The sequence below is a fragment of the Poecilia formosa genome, unplaced genomic scaffold, assembly GCF_000485575.1.
Source record: "Poecilia formosa unplaced genomic scaffold, Poecilia_formosa-5.1.2 Scaffold46, whole genome shotgun sequence".
Lineage (NCBI taxonomy): Eukaryota > Metazoa > Chordata > Actinopteri > Cyprinodontiformes > Poeciliidae > Poecilia > Poecilia formosa.
This window is the reverse complement of record NW_006799985.1, coordinates 88,246-102,229: the sequence shown is the minus strand read 5'-3', so window position 1 is coordinate 102,229 and position 13,984 is coordinate 88,246. Positions and strand designations below refer to the sequence as shown.

The window sequence follows — 13,984 nt, the reverse complement described above, 5'->3', positions numbered from 1 at the left end:
AAAATATATTTTACAGTCCGACACTGGTATGCTCCTGACACATTAACATGTAATGTAATTATGGTCTTTCACATCACACAGAATGTCATAATCAATTACTGCCAAATAATGTAAAAAAAAGCCTGGAAGACTGAATGAAAAGTGAAGAGACAACACATTTTGCAGATTTTTTCCCTTTTATTTCAGGTCTTTTTTCTCCCGGGAAGATCTTTGTGAGGATAGGTGTCAATTTCACATTTTAATGATCTTAGCGATCACACTCTCTCAGTTACCAGTTCAGTTTCCTTCTAATTGATTTAGACTGCCAGGAAATCATTTGATATTCAGACCCAAAAACCAGATTTTCCCCTCCAGAGCTCACTGACAATCACAAGGACATTTGCTTTTTTTCTACAACCCCATTCATTAAAATGCACTTACACAAGATTACGATCCATTTGTGTCCGTTCCACATTTATGACTTTCCAAAAACCATCTATACACATGCCACCATCTGCCTATTCACAGCACCTCTAATGCGCATGAGGTAACTTAAGGACAAAACTTGCTTTGCCCATCTTCATCAAAATTCTTCTTCTGCGTTTCGACAGCGGGACTGTTTGAGCAGGGTCAGGCGAGCCATCACCTCGGACACCGGCAGTTCTCCGTGGACCTTGTTGTCTCTCGTGCGCACATTTACGCTGTTAGTCATCTTCTCTTTCTCCCCGACAACTGCCAAGACACGAGACGACAACAGCTTGACATGACACCACAAGCACAGCTACCCTAACACAGTCCCGGCTTTGTATCAGTGGCTTCAACAACTGTGGGTGGTTGGCCAGCTTGAGCGACCATTCGGCTTGAACTGTGACTGTAATTAGGGGCGTTTATTTTGACTCACTCAACATCTCATGGTCCTTTTCTAAGCAGCTGTGCAGTGAAGCAAACTAGGGCTGCAAGCAACTAATGATTATTTTAGTTGTTGATTAATCTAACATTTATTCATTTATTCTGATGATTAATTGGATAAAAAAAAATGGGACATTCTGCAGATTTTTTTATGCAAAACTAGAAATACAAAATAACCAAATGTTTAAATAAGAAAATATTTTATTGCCTAAAATGCAACAAAGCCTCAAAGGACCCATCTGCAGATAAAAATAACTTCTAACATCAACATGTGAAGAGTCCTTTCTTCTTCACATCAATACAGCGTAGGGATAACTTGTTGATTTTTTGAATTACCCAATCAATGAATTTATAGCAAAAAGTGCTTAATAGGAGAAAAATTATTTTTTAAATCTTAAATGCAAAATGTATATCTATTTATACAATTTTGATTTAATTACTGCTCTGATTAATTTGTTCTGAATCTGTATACTCCAGATGACGATTAATCAGTTACCAAATTAGTTGACAGTTATTTCAATTCTGGATTCATCACGATTTATTCGATTAATCGCTTCGGCCCTAAAACAATCAGCAAAAGGTCTTATCAGACTGTATATTTTTAATTTTTCTACGTATCATTTGAAAAAGTGATCACATTGGAAGGATGGGGTTGCCAGATGCTGAAAGTGAGATTTCATCTTCTGCTTAGATTAAAATGTAGCATTAACCAATTTAAATTCACCTGAAGTTAGCATAAATCATTTGGCTGCCCATACTATCCTCTCACTTCAAATGTAAATCTATAAAAATATTGTTAGTTCTCCAAGACGAAAGGAACAACCTTCCTAACTAATCAAGTTAGAGAACTGCTGCTCTATAAATATGAAACTGAAATATAAAACTGATTAGATTTGTTACACCTTACAGCAGCTCACATCCTCTTCACTAATAAATTAAATTTGACATCACATTTCCTCACCCAGGATGAAATTATATTGAGCCAACTGAGCGTTTCGGATTTTCTTGTTCAGGAGGCAGCCAGAGTCCAGATCAGAGTCTGCCATGAATCCGGCTTCTGTGAACTGCTTGCACACCTGACAGAGAAAAACAGCACTTAATGCAATCAGCAGCGTGCTGTACAAACATATGACACCTTTCAGTGACACAGCGCTGTCTATTTTGGGAAATAGAACACGCACCTTGTTGGCGTAATCCTCACAGGACGGGTTGACGGGCACCAACATCACCTGTCGAGGAGAGAGCCACAGAGGCCTGTTGAAGAGAAGCAGATGGGTCGTGATGATCCTCATGTGGCGTGAAGCTATCCGACCTCCTCAAAAAGTGAAAGTTAAAAGGCTGAAATCATTGTAGTGGGAATGATGAGAGTGAGAGGACTGTGCTGCTGTTCAACACAAAGCCATGCAATTAAAAGCAAGCGTACAATTAGACTGGAACATAAAACCACCCACCATAAGAGGAAAACATCTAATTCATCACACATATGCATTTGACATTATGAATTGTGATTGAAGGGCTTGAGCAACAGGGATTCAGCTCACCATTTCCCTGCATAGTTCTCTGTGAGAATGGCAATCATCCTTTCCACGGAGCCCAAGATGGCACGGTGGATGATGACTGGCCGCGCTTTGTCATCCCCATCCTTTCTGTTATCACAGAAAAACAGCAGAAAGTGAGGTGGAAAGAGGAAAAGAAAAAAAGTGCAAATAAAATTTTTACAATTTATAATGTGCATATTCTGCTTCATAAACTCTTTTGTAAGTTTTATGATTAATCTGACTTTTTTTTTTCTTGGATTGTGACAGTTTCACATTTTATTTATTTTCATTTAAATAGACGTGGTTAATACAAACAAACACACCAATTTGACATTTTACAGTCTTCAGGACACTGTAAAATGTCAGATCTCTTACACTGTCCCACTAGAACCTGAGAATGTTGAACAATCTTCAAAACATGAATAGTTTTATGGCTGAAGTGTTATTTTCAAAAATGTTTAAATGGTTGTCAATGTGAGTTCTTATGTTACTCTGTTAAATTAGAAACGAAAGCCCTTAAAAATAATACACAATAAACTATAACTATAATTTTATTAAAATCTGATTGGAATTGCTTTAGTTTTTCAGTAGGATTATTTGTTTGGAACCATGAATTTAAAAAACATTTAAGGTCATCAAATTTTTATTTTATCTACTAGGATAGTTTGCTTAAATTTGCTCTCTATTGAGAGGAATATTTTATTATTTTCTATCTTGGTCTTTTTCCATTTCTACCAAGCCTTACCCCTATAGATTAAAGATGGATTATTTCACATTTTGACCAATTTCCTTAAAATGAAGCTGGTTAAGTTTTAAGAAGAGTTAGATTTCTAAACAGTTTTAAGCCTCCATTTTACCCTAACTTAAAGTAGCTTATTAGCATTACACAAAGTTAGAATGAATAAATTAATTCAAAAGCTATAAATACTTATGAGTTCAAAGAGCTGCTGCTGTAGAGGATCTGCATCTTTTTCTTCTCCTTAAATGTTTATTAAAATTCCTTCATGATGAAAAGCTCAAATTTGCATACATGTCTTGTTTGCTTGGCTTTGGTGAAACACAGCACCCAGACTCCGCAGCGTGGCAGCATTCAGATTAGCTGACTCACCCCACAAAGGTCAGATTGAAGCGAATAGGCAGCTGGAAGTCCAGCTGAATGGTGGCACACTGGTGGTAGCGTCCAATCGCATCTTTGATCTTAATGTCAATCTGCAACGGTAGAAAAAGAATGGCAGACCCTCAGAGTCGAGCCGATCTCGCGTTTGCCGGGAGGTTATGAGAAAATACTGCCCGACCTTGGGTCCATAAAAAGCCCCGTCTCCAGGGTTGAGTTTCCATGGCTCCCCAAACTCATTCAGGCTGTTTTCGAGTTGCTGTCAAACATGAAGCATGCGTTGCAGAGATCATCAGTAAATGCAACCAGCAGGAACACGACTGGATGTTCAGTCTGTCCTGCAAATTATATAACAAAACTGTACATTTGTAATCCAAATAAAACATATGAGTAGTGACTTGCTGAAAACACCGCCTACAGAAATTCAGGGAATTTGACATGACTCACAGATGTGATACTATTAGATGATCACATAGGTGACGGTGTTCTCAGAAGGAGAAATTAACTATCTAAATTCATTGCAGCAAAGAAGACAAACATTAGATCAGTTCACTCTTTTTTTTTATGTATTTCAATATGTAATCACGATGCACACCACAGTTTACCTTCTCAGCCTGGTTCCACACGGCTATGTCGCCCAGATACTTTTCTGGACGGGTTGACAGATAAAGCTGGAAGGAGAATCCGAACACATCGTAAACACAGCGGAGGAAGTCCAGACAACCCTTCATCTCTGACTCAATCTGTATTCAAAAAAAAAAAAAAGTGAATTTATCTGACCAACATCAAAAAACTAAAACCCTACCAAACATTTTTCCTTCCACTCGATTTTCCATTAATAAGTTTGCATTTCATATGGCTGTCTCTGCCAGTTGGCTCTGATCCTCAAGGACGTATTTTAAAAAATGGTTTAAATATTAGTGATAAACTGAGCAGTCCTTCAGAAACCATGATCAAAATAAGCAAAACATGTAACCATTTATTTATTATAATTACTTTCTGCTTTCAGCTAATAAAACAGATTTGACTAATAAAAAACTGTTATACAAATATGGATTAGTAAAAGGTAAGTTTAAAACCTGCTTAAAAGTTCTCCTTTTCCTAAGGTACATTAATCTCACAAACGAGCCTCATTTGAATGCATATTCTAATGTATTGAATGTGACCCAACTATATAGTTGACTGACAATAGCAAACTTTTAATAAGTATATTCATCTTCAAATATAGTTAACATACTGATGACAAGCCAGAGTGTAAATATCCCAGCTTCTTTAAATTTGGTGCAATAATGTTTCACAAACTATAAATTGCAGTTCATTTCCTGTTTTTGCTTTTCCTTCTTTTTGCTTAAGATGAACAACATTCTTATAAGTGTTGGTATAGTTTACATAAATATCTGATTCTAACTAATTACAGATTAATAAATAATATATATTGTGACATATTAGAACACTTATGATTGATTACATGAGTATTTTGGCATTAAAACACGATAGCATGTTTGTAAGAGATGTTCATAAATCTAATATTAAAACTAATACCCAGTTTATTTAGAATAAATGTCAGAACTGAAGGTTCAACCTGCATTTCTCAATGATAAAACATAATAGTTACAAAGGGGGCTAGTATCCCCCTTCATGGCATAAAGGAGAGATTATTTTTAGTTTAGAGGATAGATATTTTGCAAACCTTTTTGATGATACCAGTTCATGATTTATTCTGTTGCACACACAAAACCTGAAGGTTGGATTGCAGATCTGACCTGATCCATCACGCAGAAAATGTGAGCGTCATCCTGCTGGAAGCGCCGCACTCGGGTCAGACCCGTCAGCGTTCCGGACAGCTCGTTCCTGTGCAGGACCCCGAAATCTGCCAGCCTCAAAGGAAGCTCTCGCCACGAGCGAGGCCTGTGGCTGAACATCAAGCTGTGGCAGACGAACCAGAAAGAAGCACATCAAACTGTGCAACAAACCTCCGCCCGGTGTGAAAGGTTTTCATGCGCAAACGGGCCGGGAGACGCTCTAAATTTACCAGTGGCCTGGGCAGTTCATTGGCTTCAGTGCAAAGATGTCATCTTCCACAGGGAATGAAAACATGTTTTCACTGTAGTGCTGCCAATGGCCAGATGTCTCCCACAGCTTGCTGTTGTAGATGTTGGGGGAGGCGACTTCCTGAAAGCCTCTTCTCCAGTATTCGTCCTGGATAAACAAGAAAACCACATAAGGCTAAACGTTCCAGATGGACTGCACAGGTACTTCACCGAGAGGAAATGAGCCACGACTTTTGGCTCGAAACCCCTGAGCCACTGCAACAAAAACAGCGTCTCATCCGTTTTGTTTATCCATTTTTTCGCCCCGAAGAGAAACCTGTAACGGTCTGTAGATCTGATCGCTGCCAACAGTAGAAGGCCGGTGGAAAAGATTTCTGTGAACATGTGAAAAACATAAAGGAGGTAGCGAGAGAAAGCACACTGAGTCAGCTTTTTCTGAATAATTATTTTTAGCAGGAAAAGAGCATATTATTCCACAAACGGCTGCCATCGGTCATGTGTATGAGCTCCATTTTCTTAAGAGTTTTGACTAAATGTTCTGAAAACATCTATTTAAGGGAAATGCGAAATGCACAGTTTCAGAATGAGAACTGGCTCGGGTGATGTGATAATGATCTTGCACCGATTCTGTGGAGCCTATGTGCGGCACTCTGGCATGGCCGGGCCCGTGGGTGTGTGCAGCCTGCTGTGAAAGCCCGGGAGATGTCAACTCAACTTTGCAAAGACGTCAGAGATCCCTGCAGAGCCAATAAAGTCCACTAAAGTTGCTCTGGAGACCAAAGTTTCAAGTACAAAGTTAGATGTTCTGGTGCAGACTGAGGATACCTTCGCGTTTCTGCGACAATTCAACTCACTGGAACATATTCACAGAGCCTTGAAAAAATATTCACACTCCTTAAACATATCCACATTTTTCACACGCTACAAAACACAAACCTCAGGGATGTGTTTGCTATAAATAAGGCTAATAAACCAACAAAGTAGTGAATACTTGTGAAATAAAAATAAGTTTTTTTTTATTTTTACAAACAGAAATGTGAAAAGTTTGGAGTTTTATTCAACCAAATTCACTCAAATACCCCTAAATAAAATCTTGCTCAACCAGCTGCCTTCATATGATTGCAAACTGAAAAAAGGGCTTTGTAATTTCTTACTAAAATAAAAATCATGCATTCTTTTCCTTCCATTTCACAATTATGCACTACTTTATATTTATTTTCAATTAATTACATTAAAGCCTTTTGATCTAATATATGACAAAATGTTAAACAAAAAAGGTATGAACACTCTGCAAGGCACAGCATTAATTCCAGCTTGCCACTCAATGAATAGATGAAAATAAATTAATAAATAAAACACTTTGCAAAGCTTTCATCACAGCTGAGACAACCTGCAGCAATCAAGTTGGTGTGAAGACTTTCCCGCTTCCAAGGGCGAATTTAAACTTATAAAACTGACCACAAATATTCAGTTTGCTGCTGGCAAAGTGGTCTGTATTGTAGTGAAGTGGCAATCACCTCCAGCCCACCACTGCAAATGTTAAGTATAGCCTGAATCTCCTGAACTCAGACGGAGTGCGTTTCTGTGTTACAGCACCCCTGCAACGCTTCAGTTTTAAAATGATAATTGCTGCCTACAGCAGAGGCAGAGAGAATTAAAAAACAAACAAACAAAACAAAAAAAAAACTTTCATGTAAACTAAATGAGAGTCTGAGGATGCAAACAGAGCAAACCTCACCGGGGACTCCGAGAGCTTTGAAAGGCAACGATTGTTTTGAAAGAAGCAACCGAAGTTGCCGATTGAACCCGCCGTACCCTGATGAACTCGGTGAGCGTGTTGTAGATGTAGGCGCCGCGTGGCATGAAGAAGCAGCTGCCGGGGCTGAGATCGTGGAAGAAGAACAGCTCCTGATCCTGTGAGGGAGACAAAGGAAATTACTTTTTAATGACTTCTCATCTGCGGGTCTAAGCCAATGAGAAGCCTTTTCATGCGCAGCAGGGAGCCAATCCAATCATCACACATCAAGGTGACCTCCCAGCTGGAGAGCTCGCTTCATTCTTGTTGAAGCGAGAGGGAAGAAATCGAGCACAGTGATAACGATGACAAGGCCCTCTGATTTGACAAATGAGGCTCCCAGATGGTGACACCTTGCACCACTTCCACATATTTCAACACAGTGTCAGATTGTATTTTGGCACCTGGGGTATAACAGGTCCTTAAAGATTAATATGAAAAGAAAAAAATTCAGCTCGGCTTCTAATAGTCCACTTCTACATGAATGTTGAGCACAAGTACAAGTCCCTAACAGAGTCTTCCTGGACGCTTAGGTTCAGCCAAAATAACTATTTCAAGCAGGTGATGTTTCAAAATCTCAATAAAATATTAATCTATTTATATTCTCAACAGTTTTGCTAAGTAAAAAATATATTTCTGAACATCTGAATGCCTGTCAACATGTCTACGTTTCATACTTTTTTCTGAAAGCCAATTCATAATTAATCATAACTTTAAGCATTGACTAATGTGTTAAAATGTGAACGTGACAGCTCTTTTACTCACTGGAATGATGATGTGTTTGAAATTTTGAATGTAAAAAATTAAAAGATCGCACGTTTTGGAGATAACTATTCAGGTCACTATGACTACAATCAGAGCTTATTTACATTTTTCGTCTCTCCAGTCCAAAGAAAGATTTAGAAAGCTGACAGCGATCTAATTCATTATGTTGAGAGATAATCTGGGTTCTGATAGAAAAAAAAAAACAAGAAACTGATCAAAGACAATGCTTTGCTCAAATCTTATATCTTATTCTACACCACGTTTCTCCCTTTTTCGATTTCCTGCACTCATGTCCAGCATCACTTAGTCACTTTATTTAATAATAAAGCCAATTTTGAATCCAACATAAGGAACCACCATGATCTCCCACTGTTTGGGCCAGAACCGACAGCTGCATCTGTGAGTGAACTCAGGCCGACAAAACTGCTGATGGAGCTGAAAAGGCGACTCTCCCTTCGGCAGGAGGTCCCAGAACTGCCTGAGAAGAAATGCAGGTCGATTCCATGACAGTAAAGAGCTCATCAGACCAAAAGTAGGGATTTCTTCGGTGGTTTTCTGACTAATCCAAAGTAAACACAAATCTCCCTGCTTCTTCTGTTAGAGACCATTCAATGGTTATAAAAGAAAAAGAAAACTCATTTAGATCAACATTTCGGTTATAATACGTCTGATAGAGTAACGTAAATGTCATAAACCTAAGTTACTCTAACCTGCTACGTTTTTATAAACCAGGCAGCCAGCTGGAGGCTTTGTGAGTTGCTGTGATGCATTGCCCTAACTGAAAGCTGAGAAACGTGCCACTGAGCAAAATCTTTAACCCAACATGGAAGCTTTTCACATGATGTTGAAACTCACATTTAATATGGGACTGCTATATTAACGTGCTGACTGAGGAGCTGCCGTCTGCATCCTTCTTGCAGAGTAACCAGATGGGGTGACTGGACGATTCACAGATGTCCTAAATATGCCAGGATTGAAGCAGCACAGCGCCCTCAGCTGGTTTATGACAGGCAGCAGATTTGGATATGAAGGGAACTGTACTGTCTGACTAACGGTAAACTAGCTGAGGTAAAGGAAAAAGGCTTACAGTAAATATTTTTCTGTGAGATGTGGTTTAAAGTTTTTTTGACACAGCTACAAAAAAAAACAATGACAAAGACTGCTAGGCGAAAAAGATGCATCAGCAATTATGTTGGTCGCATAATTGCAGAGCGAGAATTGTCTCTAATTTTAGGCCTCTACCTGCTGAGAGGGCTAAAATGCGTCTGCATGTACTGACTCACTTTGCCAATCTTTCTGTGGTCTCTATTCTTGGCCTCCTCTTGAAAGCGTTCCCACTCTTTCAGCATCTTTGAGTCTGGGAAGGAAATCCCGTAGATTCTCTGCAGAGTCTCCATGTCTGAGCGGCCCTCCCAGTAGGTGGAAGAGTTCTGATGACAGAGGAAAAAAAAGAAAAAAAATATATATATATTTATCTGAAAAGTGCTTCCACTTCAAAATAATGGTCTATTTTGTGTTGGTATATCACTAAAATCCAAACATGTGGCTGCAATATGACAACAGGTGAACAGGTTCTGTATCTTTTAAAAACCCCCAACAACGACGACTCTATACCAACTCTGCTATTTCCACTTACCTTGTAGATCTTCAATGCCTTGATCTTCCCTGTGTGTCTGACATGAGGGCCTCTGCATAAGTCAATCAAGGGCCCACATCTGGAAAATATTCACCAGTTGTCCTCAAAGACCGCATAAACTCGTGGATTTAAAATGACTAATTGTTGTTCTAGTTTGGAAAAAAGGACTTGCCTGTAGACTGTCGTAGTCGGGGTGGTAACTTTCTCATTCAGAATGCGACACTTGAATTTGTTGTACTGGAAAGAGAAAAGGCTTTTGATGAAAAACACTAAACTTTAAAAAAAGCTTTTGTGCCTAAATTGATACAAGTAGCCTAGATCATCTAAGTCATATTTTCCCCTGAACTAGGGCAGCGAGGAAACATCCACCCTAACTCACTACTTACTTTAAACATTTTTAGCAGCGTCTCTTTACTGATTTCAAGTCTCTCAAAAGGCTGTTTCTCTTTCACCACACTCTTGCACAAAGCCTCCAAGTCTCCAAACTCTGTGCTGGACACTGACCTGGAAACACCAAACACATCCAGGTCATTCACCCAGAGTTCAAGTTCAGTACTGTTCTGACATTTCAGTCTGTATCCATCAGCAGAGTGATCTTGTATTTGGACTCGGGTCGTATAATAGGGCCACAAACGTTGTTCAATTGGCAAGTAAGTATAAAAATATACATTAAATATCTCATTTTTCTACAAGTTCAACGTGAACTTGGCAAAATGCAGATAGTTAAAGAGTACTTGCTTACTTCTGTCCATCTAGGAACATGTCGTAGTAGAAGCCATTCTCTATCGGGGGGCCGTAACACAAACAACCTCCGTAGAAACGCTCCATGACTTCCCCCAGGATGTGAGCGCTGGAGTGCCAGTACACCTAAAGGTAAAATGAAGACGCATGGAGAGCCACTTATAAAAGGACATAAAAAGATGTATAGAGTTATAAAAAGATTTAAAGCAAATGTCTAAAAACAGATAATCGTCATCAGTCTGAGTGGGAACAGTATGTAAACGTCTCTTTTACAGCAACAATCAGATTTGTTTCAGACAAACAGCTTAATTACTATTAAACCTCTTAATTTGCTTATTTGGTTCCATCTCTTCACAAGAACTTCATTCAAAAAAATTCTATAAACTGTTGTAATTCCTGCACATCAGATTCCTTTCATATAAAGCAGCTTTGATGACAAAGTGTTTCTTTTTATAAAACATTATACTTTTTTATTGTTGAATTGTCCTTTCCAATAGAATTGATTTAATTTTTTAAATCTCTTTGGTAAAGATCTTGTACTTAAGGCCTTTCTGTCTCATAGGAAGGCCGTAATGTTGGGCATTTATCTCTTTCTCCCCCAACATTAAAAGCAATGTTCAAATCTGTTAGAAGTAGCTTAATATGTGAAAGCAAACTTAAATAATTTAAGGGCTAAACCTATGTTCAGTTGACAAATGAAGGCTTTTATTTGCCTACTTTTTAAATAGCATTTGTTGCTGTATAAACCACTCATTAAACAGTCCTGAAATGCAGGAAACTATTTACAAAAACAGATTTGGATAGGCCTCAATTTTCTGAAAAGAAAAAAAAAGAAACAATGGACTCTTACGTCAATCTTCTTGGCTTGTTTACGCCAGAGCAACTAATAAATGTATTGCTTAATTGAAAATCAGTTTAATTTCAATTGAATCTCTCCTGTTATCTGTTCTTATGAAATTTAAAAGAATCGTTTGGGTATTGTCATATTATTGTAAAGCAGAAAGTTAAAAAACAAGGACTGAAGGTAGATTTAACTGATTCGCCGCATTACAAAGTTTTTTTTTTTTTTTTTTTGCACGCACAGCTTGAGCATCTTCATTATCAAATCGCAAAATCTCAAGAGAGCAGTCCTGCTCAAGAGGTCTGTCCAGATCCCAGAGCTCTCCGTTAACACGAGAAATCACTGCACCGTCGGCCAGGCCTTGGCTGAAAGACAAAATACAGAACACCCTCAGAAAAGCTGCATCCACAATTATGTCAGTGATTTCCTTCTTTATGTCAATAATAACAATAAAAATTAAAAAAAAAGTAAAAATGACCTGATGTCAGAGGCTATCTGATACGGTGTCGTAACCCAAGACTTCCCTGGCACCTTTTGCCCATCTGTCAACTCAACAATAATGGGTTTACTTTCTGAAGCCTTCCTGGCCAGCAGGGCATCACTCTCCTTCTTCAGCTCCTCATAGAGGCTGAGGCGCTCGGCAACGTACGGAGGCCATGGATTCAACTTCAGAAGGAATAAATGTAAACGAGAAAAACTGCAATCAGTGTCAAAAAACTGCCTGATATTAATTATATACAAGTTGGTAAGATAAAACTAATATTGTCATGGTTCAACTTCATTCCATTAGAGGGAAGAAGTTTTTAAATCTAGATTTTACAATAAATGTTCCACTGGCCTATTGATGTGGTGAAGTTACTCTGTACCGTTATTGGCTCCCACCTCGACTAAGGGCATGATTACTTAAGGGCATTCTCACATTTGTCTTTCTCTAAACTCAACAGGCATTGATGAAAAAATAGATCATCTGTCTAATACTAAATAATACTCACCCACAAGTAAGCAAGTATATTTCACATAAAATAGTAAGATTTACCTCCGTCGTTCCTCCATCCACTCGCCCTTTATCCTGCTTCTTCTCCTTCTTGTTTTTCTCGCTGGGTTTCTTGTCTGGGATTGGCACCTGCTAATGAGGAGAACAAAATTGGTTTTGAAACAAACTAAGCAAAAATAATTTATAACTAAAACAAAGTAGAAGTTGACCAAAGAGCTGTATAAATAAGGTCCAGGAATGTGTAAGTCTTAAACCAGACACAAGTGAAGGTGTGGATACATTTCCTCAAGTTTGAAAGTGAGAGAAATTACATTTTCAGAAATCAGTTATGTAAAAAAAAAAAAGAAAAAAAAAAAAGAAGAATCTACAAATTTTGAAGAAACCCTTTTTTAATACCTCTGGCATTTTCCATCTCCAATGGCCATTGGCCAGACGTGGGGTATTCCTTAAATAAACAACTATTCAATCACGGGGAAGTGCAAAGACAAACCGGACAATTACCTCAGAGCAATTAGGAAACAGAGATAAAGATGTTGTGACTTTTTGTATCCAAAAATGGACCGAGATTTAAACAGTTAATCTCTTTTGTATGTGACAAAACAAATTTGATGAATTTATTAAAAACATTTTTACTTTACAGCACTTTAGAAGAGATTAGAAATTTGGCCTAAAATTGAACTGAAGTTGTAAGTCGAGGTTTGTTTTTAAAAACACGTGACTCTATTATTCCATGGTTTTAATTCACCTGCAACAGTTTCACTCACAAAGCAGGTGTTCATAATGGACAAGGCAGAACCAACAGCATTAAGCGCTACAGTGCAGTCATTCTACACAAACAGTAACTGAGTGGGACAGCTGTCTGTGGACGTGGGGTGGTATGACAGGCCCGCTCCACTCACGATGACTAATCACTGCAACTGATCCATTTTTTTATTCTATATTCCCAATAATTAATCCAACTTATAACATTTCAGTATTCTTTATTACCCTGTTATCAGTTCGGCTGTCAGTTTGTTGTGGTTTTACGGTATTCCTCTCCGGGGTTTTGCCACACTGTGCTTCTGGTTGTTTCCTTCCCAGAGCCTCCTCCATCTCCAGCTCAGCCTGCAGACCCCTCCGGAGGTGCAGCAACCGGTATCGGAGCTTCTCATTCTCCGCCCGCAGGTTTTCGAGCTCCGGACTTACAGAGGCGACCCCGGCGCGGTCAGCCCTGGAGCTTAGTCCGTCCCGAAGAGCGGAGATTTCAGCGGTGAGAAGGCGAATCTGCTCCTCCTGGGCGCCTAAACGTGCAGCCAAGCAGTGCGCCATCTTTAAATGACCACTGGTGACGTCTTACATCCGGCAAGGATCCGGGAAAAATAAAAGCCTTGCTTGAAAAGTTTAAATAAGCAACAACAACAACAACAACAACAACAAAAGGTTAATATTCAGTCAATAAGCCTGCGAGGAAATTAATATTGTTGCCAAAATATTACAAATTTAAAGGAAATACTGACTGTAGTAGTTTTAGAGCATTCATGACCCTTACATAAATAAATAAAAAGCAATTACATACATAATGCAGATATTACTTTAGATAAGAAAAAAACAATCTGTCCAGCAGACAAAATGCCACCACTGG

At 38.6% G+C, this 13,984-nt stretch overlaps 1 protein-coding gene across 2 annotated transcripts; it reads right to left on the bottom strand.

Moving 5' to 3' along the window:
• Positions 1-157: 157 nt before the first annotated feature.
• tars3 (threonyl-tRNA synthetase 3) lies at positions 158-13,692 on the bottom strand. 2 transcript variants are annotated; one of them, XM_007552113.2, is made up of 19 exons: positions 13,351-13,692; positions 12,406-12,495; positions 11,848-12,035; positions 11,611-11,734; positions 10,530-10,654; positions 10,174-10,291; positions 9,960-10,024; positions 9,788-9,866; positions 9,435-9,581; positions 7,407-7,505; positions 5,573-5,739; positions 5,304-5,466; positions 4,146-4,283; positions 3,722-3,799; positions 3,535-3,635; positions 2,430-2,534; positions 2,070-2,142; positions 1,850-1,964; positions 158-711 (listed from the first exon to the last, which is right to left on the bottom strand). In XM_007552113.2, exons 1-19 carry the CDS (start codon positions 13,669-13,671, stop codon positions 563-565), a joined length of 2,445 nt encoding a protein of 814 aa, XP_007552175.1. In that variant the 5' UTR covers positions 13,672-13,692; the 3' UTR covers positions 158-562. The 2 variants fall into 2 exon arrangements, with proteins under 2 accessions (XP_007552175.1, XP_007552176.1); XM_007552114.2 differs by having other exon boundaries at positions 12,406-12,492.
• Between the last annotated feature and the right edge of the window lie 292 nt (positions 13,693-13,984).